Raw genomic sequence first — 19,467 nt, 5'->3', positions numbered from 1 at the left:
TTTTAAAGTTCACTTCCTAAATTTCAAGTTCATGTGACAATCAGCTACCTTAAACCAAAACTTAAAACTGATATGGAGGCAAAATTTAAACTGAACAGACTACTTCTGGTCACAAACATAATTGATGAAGGTTAGTCTAGAAACATGGCTGCTCAATGTAAACGCTATCTTTTGCTCAGTTCATATAACTATAATTGAGTCTGTGCCACTTCTAGAGGAACATTAGTTCCCAATAGGGAATAAGCTCAGTAGCAAAATATTCTGTACTTACATTTCTTAAATAATATTCATAACATTTTATGTTATGATATAAATATTAAAACTTAAAATAAGCTTGATATTGCATCTGACAAAGTTTACCTTAGATGATTTTGTCTGTTTTGTAGTCTTTTTTCATTTTTGACCATTTTGCTTCTCATAACTCTTGGTCTTGGATGTAATTGTGTTGACTATAATCTCTATCATACATTAAATATTTTAAAATTAGTACTTCGTTATAATTTTGATGTTTCCTCTTGCCTAGTCATTATTTTTTTTTGTACGTCTGTTTGATTTTTAGTCTTTGTTTTTTTGACAGGGCATTTCAAGTTTCTATCTGACTAATGAATTTTGAAAATCCTCTCGGTATCCATTTTCTTTTATTTGTAAACTCCATTATCTGCATGTAAGTTAATTCTATGAAATGTTATGAAAAAATTGTTATAAATAAAACAACACAAAGTCATTATATATTTGGTAAAATTTACTTATCATTTGTACATAACAATTAATTAAAGTCTATATTACTGTACAATTTTAAAGAAAGCAACTATTTCCATGTAAAAATTTACAAAATTCAACAAAATTAATGTATGGGTGCAAAATAGATAGAAGGCTGTAAAAGCTACTAAAATCAAGAATTATGGTGCATACAGTGCTGTTAAACTTACACTCGTAATATTCTTAATTAAAAAAGAAATACATTAAACGAGTCAATGATAGATATACAATATTGAAGTTTATCTTCTTTTAAACTGTATTTATTTTAGCTGTTTATGCGAAAATATTTCAATATACAATATAACAATGATGGAAAATGTTGTTTTATCAATTTATGATGGCATCTTTAAATGAATACGGATACATATCAATGTGAACAACTACAGTCTACACCCAACACTTTTTGTCACAAGTTAAATTATACAGACTTCTGGTTTACCTTTAATTTGGAGGAAAAACCTTTCACTATTTGCTGTATTTCTAAAAAAAAATAGCGGTAAAAAAAAACTGAGATTTGCTTTGTTTTGTGAAATATACAGATTCCACAAGTCTATGGAGATACAATGAAAAGATTACACAATGCTGTGGAGATAGAAAGAGCAGAATAATAGTGATGAAAAAAGTACATGTATAAAGACAGATCCTTTAACGCATCTGGCCTGCAGACACAAAATATATAGGTATCATAGAAATATCAGACAGAATCGATAAATACAAAAAACTTCATGTGGAGATGTACAAAAAGCATTTTGAAAAAAATTGAGAAAAAATGATAGTTGACATATACAGACTGTCTCATGTTGTTGAACATTTGGTACATTGTATAAAAAGGGGTGTTTTTCTTCCTCCAAAACAAAATGATCAGTTTCTCACATATCAGCAATATGGGTAACCCATGATTGATTGACAGCATTGTGAAAATCCAAATATTGAATATTTATTTTCCAGAGATATGTGAGATACCAACTCTTGATTATGTCTTTAAAATATCCATGGCAACAACCAAGTTTTGATGTAATGAAATAAATGATAGAAAAATATACATTTTTAGAAATTTTTAGGTTTTTGATATAAATCATATATAGTTATAAAGCTGGTCATAATCTCTTTATCTTATATGAAGTTATATATAAATAGATTTCTGCTGCCAAATATAGTATGATGCAAGTATTATATAATCTATTGACTAATTTTCATGGATTCTATTGCTCATATAACAGTGAAATAAAGCGCCCTTTACCAGCAAATTTTCAATTAAATGATTAATGCAAATATGTAAGAGCAGCTGATTCATCATTAACCATTCTTACAAAAATAATCTTCAAACGACAAATCACTCATAATACAGTATAAATTGTGATCAGCTTTAATTGTAAGATTTTGGGTGCAAAAAAGAACACTTTTTGCACTTTATCCAGAAACCGTTTAAATTGTTTCTTATGAAATTCAATATATGTTATATATTTTCACAGTTTCTAATTAATTGTAAATTTAATATTATTTTCAATAATGTGTAATTTATAATTATACAAATCCTTGAATAAAACCTTGTGTATTGCATTGTTTATTATAATATACCAATTCAGAACTCATTTAGAAATAAATGATAAGTGGTAATAATTCATAATAATGTGTATCTTGTAATTCCATTCTATAACTAATTTAATCTCTGAATGTTTGATTCATCACAGGATATAAGTATGTAAGTAATAATATGTATAACAAAATCACATTTAAGTGATAAAAACTTAATTAAATTGCACATTAACAGTAAACCCAATTATAGGGCTACCAAAAACAATAATACAACCATTGTTTGTAAATATAGTAACAAAAGAAAATAACATTTTATATTAACGTAACAGATTCTTAGAGGGGGATTGACTTATTCTAATAGAAAATATAGAAGGCATTAATGCCTTGTATTAAACTACAAAATAGCTGCTAACAGCAGAAAGCAAACAAGTTCTTCTTACTTGTGTTTTGTGTTTATTAGAAGGTATAATTCTTAAGATATTAAGTCAAAGAAAAGAAAAGAACAAATTTACAGGATGTAACACTTCAGTAAATAATATTTTAAAATAAAGCCAAAAATTTATAAAACTATCATTCTCATCTAAAAATGTATGGCACCTTTAATGTATAGACATAATAAATAAATACAAAAATAAATTATGACAGGGTTAAATGAGATGGTCAAAAACTTGATATTTCATATGGAATTTAACAATATCCACAATCTGATCACCATGGGAGACAACTCTTTAACCTTGAACTGCTTCTTCCATTGCTTTTATCCATCTGGAAAATAGTTAACACCGAATAAACATTAGAATCATTTTCATAACAGCGTGGACAACAACAATACTCATGTTGGTAATATTACTGAATCATTTACCTTTACTTGTTGTCATCGACTATCAATAACAGGGATTTACGCTCACTCAGTCTGTCAGAGGCCTTCCAGTGGGGATTTATATAGAATAAAGGAGAAAAGTACATGCAGGTGCACAAGAAGAATAAAAGAAAGTTTAAGTATTCAACATTTAAATCAACACACAAGGTTAAGTCCTCTGCTAGATATTCATATTATTGATTTAGGCGTTTAGAACCTTTGGCAACCCACCAGTTAAAATGTTTATGACAGTAAGAAATGACAATAGGGCATTACAGACGAACGCTTACCTGTTCTGACCCAGTTAATTGATAACCTGAGTGCATCAGGAATTGGACTTATCCATGTGGTTATGAAAATGATTCTATATTGACAAATAAGCATTTTTAAATGGGATTTTCCAATTTCAAAACCATTATTATAGAAATTAATACGTCATGTGTAAATTTGATTTTTAAGAATAAAAATGAGTTGCATAATCAGCAATTTGTTTAATCATAAACAATTAAAAGATGTACATCTCTTGCTAATTAAATGAAAATGAAAACCAATTGCTTCCCTACATACCTGTCTGTAGAAGATGCATTATCTGTTTGGAACACAGATGGTGACTGATTCTTATGGCTTAATTGGAATACAAGATTGGCTGCAACACCTTCAAAATTCTGAAATATAAATATATACTTTTTTGAAACCTGCATTTATTGATAAAAATATTCTAAAAATGTTAATAAAAAGCAGTTATAGTGCTTATTACAAAATATAAATTCATATCACATTTAAAATAAAATAATGGTGTTTGGATGCTGTCCCATCTCCTTCTGTTAACCTTCCTTACTGTCTTAGAGAAGCAGGCTTAACTTTTCAGATGGTTTTGACATTAATCAAATCAAACTTCCATACAAGTATTAACTGCTTCTCTACTAAGCAAAGGCCATTTTTATAAAGAAGGTTTTTTACACAGATTTAAAAGTTGATTTTCTTACCTCCGAATTTATAAAGAAGGTTTTTTACACAGATTTAAAAGTTGATTTTCTTACCTCCGAATTTATAAAGAAGGTTTTTTACACAGATTTAAAAGTTGATTTTCTTACCTCCGAATTTATAAAGGTTTTTTACACAGATTTAAAAGTTGATTTTCTTACCTCCGAAACTTTAATAACTTCGTAACCAATAACAGCCATGGATTCTTTGGCAGCTACGTCCTGTAAAATCACATTAATATTATACTTCATTGTATAAAGAAATATTGCTGTGTCAGAATCACAAATGTCATGTATATTGTATGTTGGGTTGGCTTTAGTTATGTTAGGGAAGTCTTCAATTGAAGATTAAAATTCATAAAATTCACTTAGAAAATCTGAAAAGTATGCAGTAAAAAAATGGAACTTTTCATTCAATTTTGGTTGTGTAGGTTTATGATAATCTTCATGAATAACCCTATATATGTATGTTATATAAGTCAATAAGCTAGATTTGATTGTCACTTTATTTCACAAATCTTTATTAGACTTTTTATATGCTTTATCATCATTAAAATTGATATGTAATAGGTTTGGTAAAATATACAGGCTATCATGTTATTTTTGCTGTTTTGACTTTTATAAATGGGGCACTTAATTAAAAGTCTTCCCTCTGTTATCATTTTTATTGCATGGTCTTGTACAATGCCTTTAAAAGTACTGTCAACTATTCACTAATGGTAAAATGTTTTCAGGGAAATAATCGAAAATAAGACACACATGATAATATCCAAATATACAGGGTAAATCACACTCTAAAATTTGATGAAAATTTTTGTATGCAACATTTCAAAAATTTCAAAATGCTCCAAAATTTATGAAACTTTATGTGAATGTTGTCTGGCAAATCTGATTGAGACTTTAGACTTTGCAATTTCCAAAATGGCCACCGCTAAAAATTGTTTATTTTTTTTGAAATCCTCTGAATGTCCTCTGAAATTTACAGAAAGATGTATAGCCATGCATATATGTGCATTCACTGTTTATTTTTTTTTTAAATGTCTGCCACTTAGTGGCAGTGTGGGAAGGATGACATCCGCTATTGCTTGCAATGGCAAATCTAGTTACACATTGTTATTCCTTATTCAACAATGCACACACAAATTTCTGAAACACTTTATGTACAAAAAGAAAGATAACTCAATTGTTTTTTTCATGTCTAAACTGTGCACACTCTGTCCATATCTAGACCATTTTTACAATGGTGTATGGGTATGTGTGTATTACAACTACTTGTGATTTAATTGAAAATTGGTCAACACATTTTAACAAATATTACCTCACTAGCCTTGAATTTATACAACACTTTATCTTTAAGTAAGAACCAGAATTTTTTCCATTTCTTTCCTTTTAGAACTTTCAGGTATCCACTCATACTACAGTCCAAATTGTTTGCATGTACCTGAAATTAGAAATAGAATACCTCTGATTATAATTTTTTGATACTTAGAGGAGTTTTTAACTTCTGGTATCATTTCAACTTACAAAAAAAGGCTCTGCTCAATGATGATATGTTTGTTAAAGTTGTTTACAATTTAGGGGAATAATTCCAATAAACTTTGTAACTGGTTCTGCAGAACACTCTTGCGTGAGACTGCTATCATTAATGTAAAAAGTACAAAGGTGACTCTAATATTGAAAACAAAATTAAAGCAAAAATTGGTAAGGTGTTATCTCTTAAATATAAAAGAGCTACTATTGGTAAAATTTGTTAAAAGTATTATGATATAATCACCTCAATCAATCTTTTAGGTCTTTTGACTTTAGTAGAAAATCTTGCACTTCTCCTGATCTGTTGAAATCTTTCCTTTATACTGCTCAGACTCAGTACTGATCCATCTATGTCCTCTCTCATACCTTCTGTAACATTTCCTGTCTCTACCTTGTCATTAAAATCTGTCATGTGTAAAAAATTACATAGATATAATTTGATTAAAAAACTAGAGGCTCTAAAGAGCCTGTGTCGCTCACCTTGGTCTATGTGAATATTAAACAAAGGAAGTAGATGGATTCATGACAAATTGTGTTTTGGTGATGGTGATGTGTTTGTACGTCTTACTTTACTGAACATTCTTGCTGCTTACAGTTATCTCTATCTATAATGAACTTGGCCCAGTACTTTCAGTGGAAAATGTTAGTAAAAATTTACAAATTTTATAAAAATTGTTAAAAATTGACTATAAAGGACAATAACTCCTTAGGAGGTCAATTGACCATTTCAGTCATGTTGACTTATTTGTAAATCTTACTTTGCTGTACATTATTGCTGTTCAAAGTTTATTTCTAACTATAATAATATTCAAGATAATAACCAAAAACAGTAAAATTTCCTTAAAATTTCCAAATTAGGGGCAGTAACCCAACAACTGGTTGTCCGATTCATCTGAAAATATCAGGGCAGAAAGATTTTGACCTGATAAACAATGTTAACCCTTGTCAGATTTGCTCTTAATGCTTTGGTTTTTGAGTTATAAGCCAAAAACTGCATTTTACCCCTATGTTCTATTTTTAGCCATGGCGGCCATCTTGGTTGGTTGGCCGAGTTACCGGACACATTTTTTAAACTAGATACCCCAATGATGATTGTGGCCAAGTTTGGTTAAATTTGGCCTAGTAGTTTCAGAGGAGAAGATTTTTGTAAAAGTTAACGAAGCCGGACGACGACGGACGACAGACGACAGACGCCAAGTGCTGAGAAAAGCTCACTTGGCCCTTTGGGCCTGGTGAGCTAAAAATCAAAAAAGGTTCCGCAGAATTCTGTGTATCATGTGATTATTGCAGTCAGTGTTAAAGTGTGATGTTGCCTACAAAAGACAGCCTACGTCATTAATCAATAAAAAAACCAATTTTCTTCATCTTAAAAATGCTTCTGTTCATAACATTCCATAAAAGTTTTACAAAGTTATAAATGTCTTAAAAAAAATAACCTCAGACTGCAAACAAGTAAGTCCATTTGTCAGTAAAATACAGGAAAATAAATTTTGCTTCAGACCTTCTTGGTAATGCTAAAAGTAAAGAACTGATTGCTGTTTTTCATAGAAAATGCTTTCCTTTACAAATACATTTGTAATACAATTATGTAAAGATTGAAAAGGAAGTGGTATAGAGCAAAGTTATTTTGTGTATATTTTACCTGATTTAAGTGCGTGGAAGCACTCATTACAAACTCTAGCTGGTTTGTTTCTAAGGTATTCTAATGGGGCTCTGTTATCTGAGCAAGTTGAGCAAATCACCTAAAATATACAACAAATATCCAAAACTTTAAACCAAAGAATTTGATTTGCCAGTAATTACTGGTGTTATATTTCAATATTTACTATTTTGTCCTATCATGTTGTTGGGTTACTTGCCTTATTGATGTATACCCCAAATCTCCTTTGAATTATAGTACAGACTGCATTTCAATATGAATTAAACAACTAGTAAGTACTCTTACTAAGAAAAAGATGAACAGAGGGTTGAAGGAACACACAGTATGAAAAACATAATGCCGCTAGGTGAGGCATACAAAACTAATTATAGGGTACCAGTAGAAGTGAAAAACATTAACATCATTTGGAAACCTAGTTGTGAATGTTATATAGTTCAATAGAACACTCAGTTTAACATCATACAAACTGGAAACTTTTTGCAGACTTACCAATCTGAAAGTATTTTACTAAATCATTTCATGAAGCTTGAAACAAAACTTATTCCAAAAGAATATACATAAAGAAGTGCTGGATGATTGATTGATGATCAACTAAAGCCACATCAGCACATTATAATTGATAACTTGATTCTATTCTTATACATTTTTTCTGGTCATAGAACAGTTTAACACAAAAAAAAAATTTTGTACATTATATGCAAGTCAGCAGAAAATGTCTAAAGTTCACGACTCTTAAGGATCTAATAACGATCACAAATTGATTAAGATAACATCTCCTTATATACAATATTTATAAACAACTTCATTATCAAGCTTCTATGACTTAATTTGGCACACTTTACTGTTAGGCAAAAGAAATCTGTATCAGCAGTGTAAAACATTATCTCCATGTATTAATATCAAAATATTATCTTACCCTTCCACAAGATCGACAATGATGTCTTCTCCATGCTACAGAGAATTCACACGTACATAACATACACATTGTTACACGAGCATCAGGTATCCATATTGGGGCTTTGGAACCAAGAACAAAATCTTTGTCATAAAAAGACTGAAAAATAAAAACTGATATAAGTATGTTGATAGGTACACTTTTGTTAAAACTCAATTAAAAGCTCAAATTAAAATAAAATCAGCTAAATTTAGACATTAAAGATCCAAATGCCTAATTTCATAAAAAAAATATCATCATCAATAAATAAGATTGTATTTCTCATTTACTCTGGATTTAACTTATTTACTAAGATACCTATTTACACAGATTTAAAAAAAAAATTTATTTGTTGATAATTGATGACGGTTTAAACTTTATCCAATATAAGCCTAAGGAACATTTGTATTTCAGTGGGAAAATATCATAGTTAACCTTTACCCACAAAATCCATTCCATATATATAATAATGAATCCATTACATATAATTATAAGAGCCACTCATTATAAATCATTTAATGCCACACACACTAAGGTAGTGATAATAAGACAAATTAATCACAAAATGAGGGCAAACCAGGTTTTCATTAAATTTATTAGTGTAATTGTTAATGCAATTAAGGGACATTTTTCCTAGACTGCACAAGTGAAAATAGTCAAATTGGAATTTTACCTCCTTTATGATTGATTGATTGATAGTGTAAAAACGTAATGCACAATTGGCTATATTGTTGAAGCCAGATTTGTTAGTTAAGAAAGCCAGAATATTTTGAATGAACCACCAACCTTTGGCAAGGCAATCCTAGTAAATTAAGATAGGAGTCAAACAACTGCCACTAGCAGGGCTCAATCTCACCTCTTGACAGGTAAGTGATCACATTAGAGGAACTATTTAATACCACATGGCCACCAAGATCCTTCCCTTTTTATTATCAGTAACTATATATCAAAATTTCAAAAGAGATCGTTTAATGGTTTTCAACTAATTGCATCAAATCATCATACAGTGCTCTTAACCAAAATCAATTAATCAAAGACTACAAAAGGGAAAATCTTTTTATGTTTTTGACCTGCATTTGTTATCAGTATCATAACATATTAAAATTTGGTAACATAACATTTAGAATTTGATAAACATAACATATAGAATTTGAAAAGCTTTGTTTGAACAGGTCAAGACTTAATTTAATGTTGCATCGAAACTACATAAATGATATTTTCCAATCAATCAAGGACTACAACTCTTGAATGGCAAAACCCAAATTTCACAATATCGTAATTGGACTATAGAATTGAAAATTGTTTAAAAAAATGTTAATATGTGACTGATAAATGTTTATTTTTGTATGAATGAATAATTTTTTGTTGAAAATTGGGTGATTAACTAATTATAATCAGATCTGACAAAATAAGCTAAATGATTGATCAAGATCAAAAAGCTCTCTCTGTTGGAAACATATCAATGACCTCACTTGCACTCTTTTAAAAAAAGTTATAGTTTACTTTAGAATCCCATAACCATATATATATTTCCCAAAACCTCATCAACTTATATAACTAGGTTCCAAAATTATATACCATTTTACCCTGACAACACACAATCCAAGCAAAAGCAACAATTTATATTTTGCATTTCCTGTCTATACTAAGGGAATGAGGAAGAAACATCTTGTATCGCATTAGTAGAAACACCAAAACCAAATTTAGCCATCATGTTGGTATGAGGGTTTGTGGATTATGTTATTTCACAGGAGTTCATAGAAATCAAATAAGAAAAACTATTTCAAACATATTCATGTGTACCAAGTGTGATCAAAAGAAATGCTTCTTGCGTAAAACTGTTCTCTAGCAAGCAATGATTTTAAACTTGTTCAAAATAAAACAATAAGGAAGAAAAAATATATCGATTGAGAACTGCATCTTTTTAACGTTCTTATAAAATCATTAAAAAGTGTCTATCAGTGGACAATGACACAAGATCAATGCCAACAGATGGACAATATATTTCTCCTGCACAATTAGTCCATGTTTTTCAATTTCTTCAACCTTTAAATGGGCAAACAAAGTTATATTGGCTAGCAACATATTGCAAAATGTATGTTTTGAAGGAAAGATATATTTATAAGTACCAGTATCTATACTATTAAAAGAGAAGACCCCATTTTGTGGGTTGCTTCTCTTCCTTCCTCAATAAATTAATCATTATGCCTTTGTGTCCTATAGGTACTATGTATAGTCGCATTTGTCATCCTCGCTTATGATAAATTCGTTTGGGTAATGTTGGGAGAAAAACAACAATAAAGGCTTATGTTTCTGGATTCTGTTTCCGTCATCGATTGGACTTTAAAGTAATAGACTAAACTTCTGTTTAGGACGGTTTAACACATAGTTTTCATGAGAGCGTAATGGGGGGTACCTTTATGACGAATAACTGAAAATTTCAGGAACTCAATTTTCGGCTCTCCCTTGACAGTCCATCGGAAGGGGACGATAAATGGCTGACCTGTGTTAAGAGAGAGCCATATCTCTTGTATGTTAAAGACACCCTTGTAGATTTCGAAAAAGAGTAGGCTAATGCCGCTACAAGGCAGCACTCGCACCTGCAAAGTGGAAAGGGATTAATATAAGTTGCAAAACTTGTTTCCCAATCCACTACAAATAAATATGTTTAAATTAAATTAAATTAAATTAAACTGAAAAAGTTGTGCCAAATGATGTTAACGGTAATTTTTGGTGTATGACGATAAAATGTACACTTTCTTTTAGAAAAATCGACTGATTTTGAAGAATCAGGTTAATTTTTTTCCCAAAATGAGGGTAAAGATACCTCTGAAGAATCACGCTAAGGATATTTTGATAAATCATAGTAAATTTTAAACCAATTTGAAGCTAACGATAGACAAAATGACTGTTTGACTCCTGACATTAGAGGGCATTACTACCCTTTTTCATAGGTGCTTGGGGGACAGTACAAATTTCCCCCGCTTTATTTGTATACTATGAACATACATATACTATAAATAAAGTGTTCATTGCATTTGCTATCTCCTATCAATTCCAAGTTTACCATCAACTGCGGTCATATATTACATGCTTAACTTTTACTTTCTTTTTGGCTACTTATTATATGTTTATTTGATCCAACTTATAGTGTACTATACATATATGGATATCTTTTATTTTTTCTCTCTTTTTGAGCTGTTTGTTTGTTATCTATATCAACCACACTTGCATTAAAATGCATTAGATATTTATCTACATATTCTTTAAGAACTTCAATAGTTCTCATTAATCCTTTTTTTTTTATCTCATTGTTTGGATTGCAATGAAAATTATTGATGTTGTAATGTTTATACCCTTTGGGGCCCATAATTGGAAAATAAAATATCTTCTTCTTCTTCTTCTTCTTCTATTATATAGAGATTATAATATATGTGTGTTCACAGTATATGGAAAATTTATAGAAAATCTTGAAAAAATAACAAATTAGGAAAAAAATGGATGAGGGCTAAAATAAATTGCTTTGCTTTGACTTTTGATACCTTTTCTGAAATTCTCCAATCATTAAATCTTTTACAAAAATTCACCCTACAACAGTTTTCTTACTTTCAACCAAGCTCTAAATGCCCATGATTTTGCAGGTGTGTTCTAGTTACAATGAAGTCTAAAAGACAAGCTGATTTAACTAGAGGCTCTCAAGAGCCTGTGTCGCTCACCTCGGTCTATGTGCATATTAAACAATGGACACAGATAAATTCATAACAAATTGTGTTTTGGTGATGGTGATGTGTTTGTAGATCTTACTTAACTGAACATTCTTGTTGCTAAAATTATCTATATCTATTATGAACTTGGCTCAGTGAAAAATATTTTCTAAAAATTTACAAAAATTTATGAAAATTGTTAAAAATTGACTATAAAGGGCAATAACTCCTTAAAGGGTCATTTGATAATTTTGGTCATGTGAGACTTAATTGTAGATCTTTCTTTGCTGAACACTATTGCTCTTTACAGTTTATCTCTATCTATAATACCATTCAAGATAATAACCAAAAACTGCAAAATTTATTTAAAATTACTAATTTGGGGGCAGAAACCCAAAAAGGGGTTGTCTGATTTGTCTGTAAATTTCAGGGCAGATAGATCTTCATCTGATAATCAATTGTACCCCTTGTCAGATTTGCTCTAAATGCTTTGGTTTCAGAGATATAAGCCAAAATCTACATGTCACCCCTATGTATTTTTTTTAGCCATGACGGCCATCTTCGTTGGCCAGAGGACGACGCCGTACGCTGTACGCCAAGTGATGGGAAAAGCTCACTTGGCCCTTTGGGCCAGGTGAGCTAAAAATGGACTATTTTCACTACATCAGCAATTTCAGAATGAATTTGATGTCACATTTCTAAAAACATGTCTGATACATAAAGATCTTCAGATTTTCTATAATTGATATCATAAAATATCCACCAAGAGTCCCAACATGAAACTTGTTGGCAAGTGTGCACAGAACTGAAAACTTTTCTTAAGTCATTGTGACATCGCTGATAATGTCTGCTTATGTCGCAAAGCTGTGATATAATAATAACCTGAACATAGTGATTGAACAGCTTACATGTAATATAGGTGAATCAAGGAAGATAATTTTGTTATCCTGGTAATACAGTTACAGAAAACATAGACAGACAGATCAATGAAACATGTCCTAGTTATAAGTGACTCATACTTTATCACTACTGTGAAAACTGTTGCAGTTGTTATAAGAATGAAGTGATTGGTGCAATAGATATAGAAAGAAACAAATAGCAGGTTAACTTGTTGAACACAAAAAGAGTGTCGGAACTATTCTAATGACATCTTCATATTTTGATTTTTACAAGGTGCAATCATTTGTTTATTCTGGAATGTGCCCATTATGCCAACCCCTTATTCGGTTATATTTTTACAAGTGGAACAAACAGGGTGAAGAAAACCTAACATAGGAAAGTAGGTTGCCATGTTTAAATACACTACATCATGTGACACAGACTACCCAATCAGCATCTGACAAGAATACCTGATCATTTGTTTCCACCTAGAACAAAACAAGTCTCATTATATGTAAGCTCTTGGTTATATAAATGTTTTTATGCAATTACATAAGTTGATGCGATGAAAATGGTTTAATGTTTAGCCATAATACCATAGCATGATTATAGCATTTCTTGTTACTAATTAGCAAGAAAAGAGCCATAGAAAATACTTCTATGGTAGTAAATATTTTCTTCAATCGCTAGCTTTTAAATGATGGGTGAAACTTTCATAGACAAGAATGTTGAATGTATGATGAATGTTTAAAGAAATGAATATAGCAATAGCATATACGGTCTTTGTCAGGTGAACTAAAAAGCAATGTTTAAGGTATAAATCTAGGTGAGGAATACTTCTAAGCCAGGATACAGAGTTTGTTTACATGTAAATAAGCATACTTTTGTTTACATACTTCATATATTTGTTCCATCTGTTCAAAAACAAAATTTTGAATCTATAAATGAATTATTAACCAAAAAATTATGAATTTCAAGCTAAACTTCATTGTAATCTCATATAATTTTCACAATTAATTTGAAAGTATATACAATTGGAAACTAAAAACTAAATAATTGTAACTTATCCTACTTTGTTCCGTTGAAAAAAAGTTTTTTTTGTGATTTTCAGGAGAGGGAAAACACAGCCATGCTAGGAGCACATTATACACACATCGACATATCAATGAGAGTGTAAACTGTTTGTATATTAAATACATGTGAATGAATGAACAATCCTGTGAAAATATTTCATAAAGATTTGTGTCAACAATCCATGGGGAATCATGAGACAATTAAATAAGTGTCTATTTTTTGGTGACAATTAAGTTCCCATAAGTGCACAGCATTTGCTATTTAAGTGAAAATGCATGTTATCCCATGAAGCTTTTTAAGTACACTGTAAATTTGCTTGGACATGTTTCAGATTTTCAGATTTAATGGCTTCAATTTATTTAACTTTTTGACCTATTCAAAATGAAATCATGATGTAAACTTCTACCTACCTGGTTACCAGCTCTGACAGTTTCGAAGGTATTTTTCCTCTGAGTGTAATCATCTATGGTATTCTTCAAGGACGTAACCCATTCATCTCTATCTTTTTCAGAACTAGTATAAATAAATAAAGAATGCACCATAAAACAGTTTGTTACTGTCACATTATTAAATAAAGAAATGTATTGAACTGCTGCCAACTTTCATCTTGAAACACAGCTTTCACAAAAAATATAAATAAATATTGACACTTTACAGTTATTCTTCAAACTTTCACTTGCTTCAAAATTAAAATGATATAGATCCAAATCTTAAAATTATAGTAAGTGTGGTTCAATTGTTAACAAATCAACCTGCTAATTACACAAATAAATCATTGCATTCATGTGCTTTAAACAAACAAATTCTTTTCAATAAAAAAGTATATATATGTTTCAAAGAGGCATATGTTTTAGTCAACATAAAAACTAGATGAGCTAATATTTGCAGAAACTGCAGATTGATTGTTAAACTGTTATTGTGTGAAAAGAAGGTAATCTTGAACTAATTCTAGCGAAATTTTAACCAGCTCAACATCATCAGGCAGATTGAATTATTTCAACAATTTTTCTGCAACATTCTTAGTCTGAATGCTCTGTCTTTAATTTTCTATGTAATGTTTTGTGGACTGTTTTTGCAATGGTATTGAATTATGGGGTGGGATTTTGGGCAAAAAAAGTTCATTAAAATGTGAATCTGCTGTAAATATTTTATAATGAATATTTTAATAAAAAAGTTAACTAGGACATCTGTATGAAAAATCACACTCAATCAAACTAATTGTTTCACATATTGTTATCCCATGGACTTTAACAGCTTATATTAAGGTACAGATTTTGCTCCTCAACGAAGGCAGTGTTTTGGTCTACAGTGATTAGTTTTCTTCTTTTTTGTATTAAAGTATGTTCTCATCTTTTTATTTCCCTTACCTGGCTTCTACTGTAAATGATCTTTGTACTGTAACAATGTTAAATTCTGTGTTGTATTCTTTTGAGGCTGGTAAAGTTATCTGAAAAGATTATGTGTGGCATAAAATTCAATGTTGTTTTTTTAGAGCATCTCCAGACTGAACAATTTAAGCTTTAATAAATATTTCTTACTTTCAAACTTTTTATTTCATTGATTGGTTGATACACTGTCACATGCTTAAGGAAGAAAAATATTTGTACTTCACTAGAGGCTGTTCATATTATAAAGCAACATTTTAAAATCTTGAGAAGTGGCCATTAGAGAGGTTGCCTAACTTGCCCATTATTCACACATAAGTTAACATTGCCACAATTTTGTATTCAAAACAAATCAACATATTTCAATAATACTCATATTATCATTTTTTTTCCTAAAATTACTTAAAATAAAGTATCTATATTGATAAGTACCTTCATACCACTCAACGTTAATACATTGTTCAGTCTGTATCCTCCAGTCGGTGTTGGTGTAGTGTATAACAGCACATCATTAAACTGAAAATATAAATAGTGATTACAGATAATGTAATGCTTTCATAAATGAAATCTTAACTTTTATCGAATTTTTAAATCTTATAAAATATTCATAACTATATATTCTATCAATTATTTAAATTGGTTTGTTATTGAAAGATACTTGACATTAATAAACCATACAATTTTGCGAAGAATTCATTTTTTGTTTGTTATTTGGTTGCTGTTGAAATATATACCAGATAATTTTTATATATTTCAAAACTACATTGATCAATCTTCCAATGATGCCCACAACCAAAATTTGAAATCTGACAATTTTCTATTACGGTAACATAGACATATACATGTATGAAAAGGCCAAGAAAATTAATTCTCACATAATACTTTGGATAACTTACCAAAAAGAACATCCTTGGTTGCATTTCTTTTCTGGACAATTTCATCAGTTCTCCTTTCTTGATTAAATCCTGATGTAGATTAAAAGGAACATGAGTAAAGTTACTGTAACTAAATAAATAACAAAGAGTTGAAACAGCCAATTATTGTTAAAATTTCACTCAATTTTTATGTTAATTTTTACAATAAATTGTATATTTATAGATCAACACAGAATGCTTTTTCCACTTATGGACAAGATTTAAAATAAAAGTTGTACCCAAAAACCATTTAAAAATACTCAAATTACGATATATGTTTATACTTTCCACCTTCAACAATATCTATATAACAAAAAAACTTACCCTTCCAGGCTTGATTACTTCAAACTGTCCCTCTAAACTTTTCTGTATTTCTAACATTTTTTGAACTTGGTCCTGAAATGAAAGGTTTTTTTTATCAACAAGATATATCTTATCTGATTTCTTTTCTATGTACTTTTTGTATAGATCTGTTTATTTCTATTTGAAAACAATCTTTTGTTATCCATTCGTTTGATGTACTTGGACTTTTGATTTTGCCTTCTGATTTTTGATTTTCCTTTTTGAATTTTTCCTCGGAGTTCAGTATTTTTGTGTTTTTACTTTTTTTTGTATGATGCCATTTATAGTTTTAACTGTATAGTCTATGAAACGTTTTAACCGAATTTATAAAGTTATATCCATTTAAATTTGCTTCATATCAATATACATTATATCTGTATTATATCATTAAAAAGACTGAACATTTCTGATGAATTTGATTTTTTTTCAAATAAAAGATATAACATGTAATTCCTCTGTTTTATGTGATATTTTCAATGGGAAATGGGGGATAACTCAGGTTATTTTTCATTTCTTTTCGCAACAAGTATATAGAAAGAAAAAGCCTAAAATGAGAATCTATTTTCAACCCATTACCCATATACTTGCAGAAAGAAAATGAAGCTGTAAGTTTACTATTGAGATAAGATGTCAATAATAAAACCTACCCCTTGTCTCATACTGCTGTTTGCATGATCAGCAACTTCACTCACTATATGCAATGCAACTACAATAGAAAAAAAAAATACCATTTCATTTTATAGAATGATACATATTTTGTACAAATGGCTGCAACCTCTACTTATTTCTTTATTTATATTTATTGTGATTTTTTATGTAACGTTATTTCATTGATAAAGATTAAAAGGGGAGGATAAGTGTGGTTACCATACTGTCTCATTGCCATGCAGTAGCAGATCCGGAACTTTGTATATAAGAGGGCCTGTTGACTGATCTAAGGAGGGTCCACTCCAGTCATTCTTCAGTGATTCATTATATAATCAACCAAATTTTTCTCATAAAAGGGGGGAGACAAGCCCCCCCCACCCCAGGATCCTCCTTTGCCATGTACCAGGGTATACCTATATATTTGTTTTGGAAAAGCTATCAGAAATATATGATAAGGTCAATAAAGTTCCAATAACTTCGTCTGTTATATTTGTTGGTGTTTCCAGCTGTGTTTTTATCAACCAATTTTCTCTCTTTTGGCAATTTGGTATTTAACTTTTACATTACACACAACACTAAACTCAAACAATATGGGAAAAGTTTAAAATTTTGACCTACACCATATATGAAAAGGTATACATTTTAAAAATCTAGATCATATGAAAAAGGTGGAGTAACAGAACTCTTGCACCAACCCCTATCAATTAAGCATGGAAGTGGCCCCCTGAGATCTGATTTTTGGTCGGGTTGTTGTCTCTTTGACATAATCCCCATTTCCATTCTTAGATTCATGTAGTAAGTGCAAACACAAAGGGTAATTTTTTTTAATGCCATAGACATTTACCTATATGCTGAGGTATGCTAGATCTAATATCAAACTTACTTTTTGTGTTTTCATAGTCTTCTGATTCTGGTGATAGATGTTTTAGATAATCTACAATTGGAAAATACATTTTCTATTTGTTTAATCAAACTTCATATCAAGTAATTATCATTTTCAAATTATTTCTTGAAAAAAAAAAAATGTGTATCAAAATTAACTCTATGATCCTTTGTTATATTTCCATTAATTTATTTTTTAGTGAAAAAGATAAACAAACAGAATGTTTCTATCAGTATACACATAAAGTTTTCATTTGTGAATTGTGTACCTTGTAACAAAAGCTTATACTGTGGTATTCTCTGTATTGGTTTTAGTAAATAATGCCTCACTCCCAAACTAGCACATCTTGGGGACATCTGAAAGAAAAACATAGCCTATGTTGACCTAATGTAGATAAAGTTACCAATAAAATGAAATATTGCTTCTCATTATCAAATTTTTAATAGGTTTTCGACATCATAGTCTAAACAATATTTAAATCCCCTTATTATTTTTACCTCAAATTCTTTGACAACTTGTTGAAATGTAGGAATCTTCTTAATAGCATCATCAAACACTCTGTTAGTTTCTTCAAAGTCTGTGATATATGCTGTATACATCTTCAAAAATGGTCCCTTCTTTACAAAAATATCAGCTACTTTCTTACAATTCTCCCTAAAATGGAAAACATATTTTCACATTTTATTGTCATATATTTTACTATTCGGTTTTTGCCATTTTAATGCATATATATATGTATACAAGAGTGCACACGCTGAAATGTCTCGCCTTTTATACTAATCATTGATATTATGTAGATAGTCCTAAGTATAAAGCTTTATTACAACTGTCTCATAAACTTAACATTAACCAAGATAACTAAACAAAGACCAATGAACCATGAAAATGAGGTCAAGGTCAGATGAACCATGCCAGGCAGACATGTACAGCTAACAATGCTTCTATACAACATATATAGTTGACCTATTACTTATAGTTTAAGAAAAATAGACCAAAAACTTAACACTGTGCAATGAACCGTGAAAATGAGGTCAGGGTCAAAAGAAACCTGCGCTACTGACATAAAGATCATAAAATATTTCCATACACCAAATATAGTTGACCTATGGCATATAGTATTAGATAAAAAGACCAAAACTCAAAAACTTAACTTTGACCACTGAACCATGAAAATGAGGTCAAGGTCACATGACATCTGCCCGCTAGACATGTACACCTTACAATCAATCTATACAACAAATATAGTAGACCTATTGCATATAGTATGAAAACTAGAGGCTCTAAAGAGCCTGTGTCGCTCACCTTGGTCTATGTGCATATTAAACAAAGGACACAAATGGATTCATGACAAAATTGTATTTTGGTGATGGTGATGTG

At 30.1% G+C, this 19,467-nt stretch overlaps 1 protein-coding gene across 6 annotated transcripts in view; it reads right to left on the bottom strand.

Annotated features, from left to right (window-relative positions):
• Window positions 1-724: 724 nt before the first annotated feature.
• Window positions 725-19,467, bottom strand: part of LOC143045795 (uncharacterized) — a 48,909-nt gene continuing 30,166 nt past the window's right edge. For 4 of the 6 annotated variants that reach the window (XM_076218589.1, XM_076218598.1, XM_076218567.1 and 1 more), the window contains exons 7-23: window positions 18,588-18,744; window positions 18,359-18,446; window positions 18,091-18,141; window positions 17,207-17,265; window positions 16,542-16,613; window positions 16,200-16,268; window positions 15,736-15,819; window positions 15,286-15,365; window positions 14,329-14,431; window positions 13,741-13,758; window positions 8,244-8,381; window positions 7,310-7,409; window positions 5,912-6,072; window positions 5,456-5,578; window positions 4,300-4,359; window positions 3,722-3,819; window positions 725-3,060 (exon numbers count right to left, since the gene is read on the bottom strand). In XM_076218589.1, coding sequence (XP_076074704.1) covers window positions 3,024-3,060; window positions 3,722-3,819; window positions 4,300-4,359; window positions 5,456-5,578; window positions 5,912-6,072; window positions 7,310-7,409; window positions 8,244-8,381; window positions 13,741-13,758; window positions 14,329-14,431; window positions 15,286-15,365; window positions 15,736-15,819; window positions 16,200-16,268; window positions 16,542-16,613; window positions 17,207-17,265; window positions 18,091-18,141; window positions 18,359-18,446; window positions 18,588-18,744 — 1,498 coding nt within the window. In that variant the 3' untranslated portion in view covers window positions 725-3,023. Of the gene's footprint in view, window positions 3,061-3,721; window positions 3,820-4,299; window positions 4,360-5,455; window positions 5,579-5,911; window positions 6,073-7,309; window positions 7,410-8,243; window positions 8,382-13,314; window positions 13,333-13,740; window positions 13,759-14,328; window positions 14,432-15,285; window positions 15,366-15,735; window positions 15,820-16,199; window positions 16,269-16,541; window positions 16,614-17,206; window positions 17,266-18,090; window positions 18,142-18,358; window positions 18,447-18,587; window positions 18,745-19,467 lie in introns of all 6 variants that reach the window. The other 2 variants (XM_076218573.1, XM_076218580.1) reach the window with 2 other exon arrangements.

This window comes from Mytilus galloprovincialis, chromosome 1 (genome assembly GCF_965363235.1).
Source record: "Mytilus galloprovincialis chromosome 1, xbMytGall1.hap1.1, whole genome shotgun sequence".
NCBI lineage: Eukaryota > Metazoa > Mollusca > Bivalvia > Mytilida > Mytilidae > Mytilus > Mytilus galloprovincialis.
Note: the sequence above shows the minus strand (reverse complement) of the source record. Positions and strands in the feature narration are given on the sequence as shown.